The 7,552-nt window shown below is 40.9% G+C and overlaps 1 protein-coding gene across 20 annotated transcripts in view; it reads left to right on the top strand.

Annotated features, from left to right (window-relative positions):
- Positions 1-7,552, top strand: part of tcf7l2 (transcription factor 7 like 2) — a 90,745-nt gene that overhangs the window by 67,703 nt on the left and 15,490 nt on the right. For 19 of the 20 annotated variants that reach the window (XR_010900346.1, XM_067430537.1, XM_067430535.1 and 16 more), the window contains one exon: positions 7,210-7,342. Coding sequence is in view for 19 of the 20 variants with exons in the window: in XM_067430537.1 (XP_067286638.1) it covers positions 7,210-7,342 (133 nt within the window). In the remaining variant the exon portion in view is untranslated. Of the gene's footprint in view, positions 1-1,704; positions 2,335-7,209; positions 7,343-7,552 lie in introns of those variants that run through there. The other variant, XM_067430549.1, reaches the window with a different exon arrangement.

The raw sequence follows: 7,552 nt of genomic DNA, 5'->3' as shown, positions 1-7,552 counted from the left end.
TTATGGTAATGTTAAAAGAATTGTTGTTGTGGTTTTGAAAAATACAAAATATTTATAATTGTCCATTGTTTTTTTCTAAATATAATTATACTATTTATATATGGAATTAATTTTTTAGAAATCATTAATAGACATGCCTCACCGAGAATTATTTTCATTCTGCCTACATTTTTTTTTCTTCAAATCTGTCTATAAATTACTTTTTATTTCAAAGAGATTTTATAATTGCAATATCAGTTTGTCTCTAAAATGCACATCTTTTTTTTTTTATTATAGTTAATTAAAATTGTGCATTTAATTTATTTGATATCAGATTATTTGAAGAAGTCTATTTAAAATAAGAATTTGCGTTGTTGAATTAATGGACATTATTTTTATTGAATGTTCTAATAGCATTACATTTATTAAATTACATATTTTTCTCCTCAATATTTTCTCTCTTTTACAGATAGTGAGAACGACTGTAAATTTTGTCTCTTTACATAGTTGTCGTTCTTTTATGTCTGCGTTTGGGTTTGTCATCTTTGTGGCGGGTGTTTGCAGGCTGTCGGTCAGCGGCGGCCGAACTGCTAGTTTACTTAAGAAATTGCACGTGTGACAGAGGGGGGCCGTGGGAGCGTGGCGGCCCGGCTGAATAGAGGGAGGGGAGGCAATTAGCTGCCACGTTGCCGGGGTTCTTTTACTTGTCAGGCTGGCTTTTGTGCGAGTCTTGTAGAGGACATTCCCAGGGTTTTGTTTTGGCATTTAGGGCCAAAGGACAGCAGCCGAAAAGCGGCAAAGAGAGAGGGAGGGAAAATTTAAGCGCTGAAAAAACAGCATGTGCACTTCCTCGGTTTCATAAAAAATGGAGGGAAAATGTTATTTTAAATGGGTAAGAAAAATAAAATGTGTACAAAAAAATTGTTAAAGTAATGGCAATCGGGGTTTTTTGTGTTTTGGCTTTGCATTTTTACATTTTAAAATAGTGGGATAATTGTGGCTATAAAAATACATTTAAAAAACAAAACAAAAAAACAAAGAAAACAAAGGGAAAAACTGGAATTTGATCAGATGGAATGTTTTTAATTAGTTATTAGTAAGCATTCCGTCTTCCATTTCCTTATTTCATCTCCTTGTTTTTTGTGAAAAGTGATGTGCTTGTAAAGAATTAATTTTACATTAAATTTGTAGAAAAAATTATGGATTTTAATACAGCAAAGTAAAATAAAAATAAAAACCACAGAAACAAATAAGAGAGAAATTGTGGATGCACCAAAGGCCTTTGTAGATTTGTCAAGGCAAGGCCATGAAGAGTTAAATGTAAGTTCTTCTTTATCCTCCTTAAAACAGAAGTAGAGAATAAAACAATAGAACAAGACCCCACATTGATATCACGTCCATGTCAAAATGCAGACAAATACCTTTCTCCCCTTTTCCTCCGTCCTCCCCCGGATGGTGGGCTTAGAGAGGGGACTGTCAGAATCACACAGCTAAGTGACTGCTTGCCACACTTTGCTGATCTTGCCCTCCCTTTGTGGATGTTGTTTTCTCTTGTCTTTTCTCTCGCTCTCTCTCTTTCTGTCTCCTTCCCTTGCCTTGCTCGCTTTACCTTGTTGTAGCCAAGGCTTTTCAAGCTGCTAGTTCGTCTTTGGGCATCCTGGAGGCACTGCAGAACCCACACAAACACACACACACACACACACACACACACACATACACACACAAACTTGGACAGACACATGCACAACAGTAATAAGCCTTTTTTCCTAGTGTTTTTTTTTTCATGTTTCTTTTGCTTGTGGGAAGACATCTCTGCAGCTCTGATAACTATCAAGTGAGATTTCTCTTCATCTTTAAAAAAGAAAAAAGTATCACTTTGAGCTCGACCGACTGACCGCTGAAGGAAAACCTCACGGAGAACGAGAGATGAGTGATTATCTGCCGGCGGAGGACAGGCCTTGCCGGACGTCCTAAGACGCTGTGATCCGCAAAAGACCCACTTCAAAAAAAGAAAGAAAAAAAAAGCCCTGCAAACAATGGCGTGCACGTGAACTTCTGTGTGTGCGACCCTTTGGTGAGGGACACACACATGCGCCCGCTCAAACACAATAGCAGTTTTGGGAAAGAAGCTAAGGTTGAAAAAGAACAAGAAGAGAAGGAAGAAAGGAGAAAAACTCTTATTCGTTGGCGGGAGTGAGAGGTGGAGGACAGGGGAGGGCCACGGCGGTGTTCATGTACCCGAGAGAAGGCCTTTCACTGGGGCTGGAGGAGAGGGGAGGAAAGACTGGCTCTCTGGCCTCTGGGCTGTCTTTCCTACAGCAGGTTGGCTGCTGGCAATTCAGTCTTAATGCCTGGGTAAGTGCTCAGCGCTATTACACACGCTGTTTTCACACTCCTATGGCCTTTTTAAAATCTTCTTTCTGCTTTTGTTAGACTGAGTGAGGGTGCACTGTCATTTTATCTGCCTCAGAGTGGTTTAAGATATCTGTCTGTGTGTGTGTTTGTGTGTGTGTGTGTGTGTGTGTGTGTGTGTGTGTTTGTGTTTGTGTGTGTGTGTGTGTGTGTGTGTGTGCTTCATAAGGAAGATCTAAGAGATAGATTGATTGATGTGGCATTTGAAGATGTGCATGATGCATTTAGTTAAAGTTGAAGTGAGGGAAGTAATAATGTATGCATTAAATGAATGGTAACGCTATATTTTAAGGTTCAGTTCTTAACTATTAACTAGTTGCTTATTAGAATGCATTACTAGTTTATTAGTACTTATAAAGCACATATAAATGCCTTATTCTTAATGACCGTATTCTACATCCCTTAGTCCTACCCAATATCTAAACTTAAAACTACCTTACTAACTATTAATAAGCAGTAAATAAGGAGTTTATTGAGGCAAAAGTCATAGTTAATAGTGAATACGTGTTCCCCATACTAAAGTGTTACCATATAAACATTCCATAAGTGTCCTGGTGCTTCGTTTTTAGCCTGTTAGAGATTTGATATTTGTTTGTAAGAAAATTAATTCTGTTGTCATGTAATTTTTCTTCTAAGTTTACAGCATTTTTTTCTCTTCAGTGTGAAGTTTATAAATAGTTTAAAATGCATAAAAAGGTATTTGATAAATAACTATGTCTTATTTTTTAACCACTTGAGACATTTAATTTGTCATTTTCTTTATCATATTTGTTTTTAAGTGAAGAAAGTAAAAAATTGGCATGTTCTTCAGTATTGAGAAGAGAGAATAAAGTTGCTATTTATATTTTCATAGATATTGTAGCGAGTCATTTGGTGTGTGTGTGTGTGTGTGTGAGAGAGAGAGAGAGAGAGAGAGAGAGAGAGAGTGGTGGGTGGATGAGGGTTGTTATAGTGACGGTGACATCATCATAGTTTCACATTCTTTTGAAGTTCCTCCGTCTCATTTTCGAGCTTTCTTTTACAAACAGCACACATTTGGCTGCATCTATTTCTTAAACATTCACATACATAAACAAGCATGGATGTTTTCTGCATTGTGTCCACTGTGCTTGGATGCGAGCCATTGGCACGTACACGTCTTGGGTTCAAGTCCTTGGCAGCTTTTTTTGCTTGCTCTGGAATTTCGCAGGCCTGAGAGCCCCTCTATCCATCATGAGGATGTCACACCCCCTGCGTGCCCCCCCTCCCCAGCCCCACTACAGCTCATTAGAGCCCACAAGCTCCAGTGACAACTCATCATATCATGCCGTAAAGCGGAGTGAGGCGCTCGGGCCCTCAGGGGCCACAAGGTCGCCACCTTCACATTTTGTCTTTAAATTGCTCTGCAAGGTGCCACCAAGCGGAAATGCAGCGCCAACAGCTTTTTCCTGCTGCTGTCCGGCCCTCTCTCTTCCTCTTCCTCCTTGTATCTCTTCCACAGGAGTCAAATATCGCTTATTTCCCTTTAGGCTTATCAACTGATGTAAGATTGACTTAATATCAAGGTTTAAATACATTTTTTAACTGTACATTTTAAATGATTATTATGATTTAAATTATGTGTAAAAGTATGTAGTGAATATATTTTTATGACTTTATTCTGCTCTTAAATATTTAATTGTCTAAAAAAAAACATCTCCATAAAAATGATTATACAGTATTTTATGTTCTTGCTTTGTTGCGGGGCTTACCCTGTAAAGTGGCCTATTTGAGAAAGGCGCTATATAAAATATAATAATTATGTTTTGTATATACTTAAGACAATAAGTATTAATATTACATTTAATGCAAGGTTTTACTAAAAATCAGAAAAGGATGAAAATGTGTCGCTTAACAGATGTGAGAACCCTGAGATAATCTTTCTCTTAAGTGGCAGTGTGTATTTTGTGGGTTTATAAAGTTATTCTTGTGATCATAATCAGAAAAGCAAAACAAAAATCTTAATATGTTATGGGGGGGGGGGGGAAGAGAGCGGATAAGAGAATAAAGGACAGGATTTGATAGGCGCTGCATCAAAATGAGTGTGACATGCTCTTCTAAGACAAACAGGCCTCTCCATTAAAACAGGCCAGGCTTTTGTAAGACCACCACAAGGGGTCATGACCCCAAGCAGAAACTGTCAATCTCATTGGTTTGGAGGAGGGTATGTATGTCTACAGATTTACTCACACACTCAATGGATACACTGACAGATTTGTTGACACATATTTTATGTTTATTTACCTCGTCCAAAGGCGCCTGCAAACTGCCATTTACAAATGTGTTTATTTTTTCAGGAAATAACCACATCTAGAGATCTGGTTTTCTTCATTATGATTTACCTGGTTATGTGAATTAGTCCTTTAGCCTTCTTTCCTCTATCTATTCATAATGGTTGTGGTGGGAGGCATTGGCAAACGATTAAACAGGAAATAGCCTGCTTTCTTTGCACATAATAGGGAAAAAAGACGCCCACATATTTTCTTTGTGTTCCTTGTGTGGGTTTATTGTGTGTCTCGCTGGACCTCCGTGTGTCAGTCTCCAAACTCAATGAGTTGTTTAGAAGTAGCTTTTTAAATAACTCGTATTCTGCGATTGTTAGCGTCCGACAGTATGTGGTTGTCCGCGGGTATGCACAGGCGTGTTACGTAGGTGGTCTTCCTCACTCCCCTGAGTTGCTAGGGACAATTAGCCATGTCTGGAGGAACAGGGTAAAGCCATCATACAATAGCAATGGGGTCAATAGAGCCAGATTTATTGTGAAGCTTTTCTTAAGACTGAAGACTTAATGGACTTGAATAGCTCTCAGAAGGGAAATTGTTTGAAGAATGTGTTTTTGTATGCTGATTATCCATTGTGCAGTGTTATTTTTGCCCTGCTGTGTCTTGTCCAGAATGCGTCATGGGGAACAAAAAAAGAAAAACCAAACAGAAAAGTGCTTGCATGTTTTAAAATGAGGCCAAAACGCAGGTCTACCTTTTATTAGTCATATAGCAGGTGATTTTCTCCCAATGAGAATAGTACAAGCTAAAGTAATTTCCATTTCCAGTCATTCCGGTGCACCTCTTTTATTCTCAGGGTTTTGCTGATCCGTTCAGGTAGAGAAGCGGGCATAAATGCCACTGTAGCGAGCCGCAATAGCGTGCTGCGCTCCCCAGAAGCCGGTTAAACGGGATGCCCAGCTATTATTTGTGAGGCTGTGTGGCGTTTGAAAGGGGTTCTGTTAGGCCCAGCGACTGTGATGTAAATCATTTGGCTTGTCTCTGGGTGAATGTGGCCGCAGTGGACTGCCATTTGGAGCTGTCCCTCAATGGAGAGGCTTCGGACAAAAGAACTCATTTAAATGGCTACTAAAGCCTTTCAGCGCAGGGAGAATTGACAACATTCTTTCACATCATTACTGAGGGGGAGGTTATGGGGGTAGCTTGCGGTGGAGGAGTGTGAGGCATCGTTGCCTCAATGGCAAACTCGTCAGCTGTGTTTGGCAGCTGTCATCATCCCTGTCTGTTTTTTTTCTGACGACGGGTCTTTCTTTTCTTTTTTAAAATGTTTTTATATGTTATCTCTCCTCTTGTTGTTTTTCTCTGTGGCTGTGCACTTTCCTTTCCCCATTTCTCTTTCTGTCTCCACACAGTTTTCTGCTCTCAGGGGCCCTGAAAACGTCCCCAGAGCCCCTTTTCTTTCCCCAAGCAGCTCTGTTCAGTTCATTAATCTTTCATTGGGAATATGGCAGAGCGGAACGCCCCCAATGCTGAAAGTGGCCTCTCTCTGTGCCTCTTTCTCCCAGTATAGAGGCCCTGGATGGACACTTCAACTCAGACCTAGGCCCTGGTGTCCTTCCCGGTTTGAAAGCGTAGATATTTTAGTCCTGACAAAAGGATGGCTCACCCCTGCTTTTATAAAACACGTTCTGATGTTCAGCGCCATTGTTTTTTTAACAACATCTTGAGTGCTGAATTTAATTTGGAATGTTTTAAATAAAGACAGTAGCCCCTAGGTGCCCTTTCCGTCCCCTCGAATGGGCTGCAGGACATACACAGCTGTCAATCAAACATGCGGGCATGTATGCGGGCAACTCATTGCTAGATGTTTTCTTGTCAGTCGGCTCGGTTTGCACCGATTTATACGGTGTCTGCGAAAGCAAATCCCTTTCCACGTGTGGCCCGTCAAATCTACAGCACGGCAGTAATCTGGTTAGGTCGCGTGTACTGGGAATACACTAATGCCAGGCTATGCCTCAGCACCCCTCTGCTCGGCTGTAATCTTGGGTAATTGAAAATGGGGCCTGTGCCACTTAAGAACACAAAGAGCAGATTACATAGCTAAAACCAATTTGACCAAAATGCAGAAATGGATTTTCTCTCTTTCGCCCCTCCCCTCCTCTCCTATCTTTTATAATGCAAACCTTTTCCAAAACCAGACCCCGGAGGAAGAGGAAGGGGTGGGAGCAAGAGATGTGGGTAACCCATAGAAAAAGGAGGGAGAGTGAAAGTGTGCTTAGATTGGCTGTCATTTGGTATACGATGTGGTTTCTGCTATTGTAAACGTGATGCTTTTTTGGGTCAGAGACACGCAAGGCAATCAGACGTTGTGTCTGTTATGTATCCGATGACTGTTTGAATCAATATGCTGCACCTCAGAAACTGTTTTTAATTACAAACCACACTGTTCTGTGAATTGGCTTGCGGATTGTGATGGACACATAGTTGAATTAGAGGCGCTGGTATGTTTCTGCCCCAACCCAAACATGTATTAATGGCTGCTTCTTCTTTTTCTCTCTCCCCCCTCTTCTCTTTCCAGTCTAATAAGGTCCCTGTGGTACAGCACCCTCACCATGTGCACCCGCTCACACCTCTGATCACCTACAGCAATGAGCACTTCACGCCTGGGAACCCCCCTCCACATCTACAAGGAGACGTGGACCCCAAAACAGGTACATATGCATGCACGTCTTCCTTTACATTCATGAATTTCAGAACAGGCAGAGCGAAAAACCCAAGGCTAACCTTCAGGCCTGGTTAACTAACGGCGATGTCACGGTTGCACTGTATGATCTCGGCTGTTGCTTAGTCTGTACTGCTTCATTCACAGCTACCTGGTAAGATGCATTAGAGCGTTTTGGAGTCGCTTTGGAACAGGGCCA

This window comes from Pseudorasbora parva, chromosome 21, assembly GCF_024679245.1.
Source record: "Pseudorasbora parva isolate DD20220531a chromosome 21, ASM2467924v1, whole genome shotgun sequence".
Lineage (NCBI taxonomy): Eukaryota > Metazoa > Chordata > Actinopteri > Cypriniformes > Gobionidae > Pseudorasbora > Pseudorasbora parva.
Note: the sequence above shows the minus strand (reverse complement) of the source record. Positions and strands in the feature narration are given on the sequence as shown.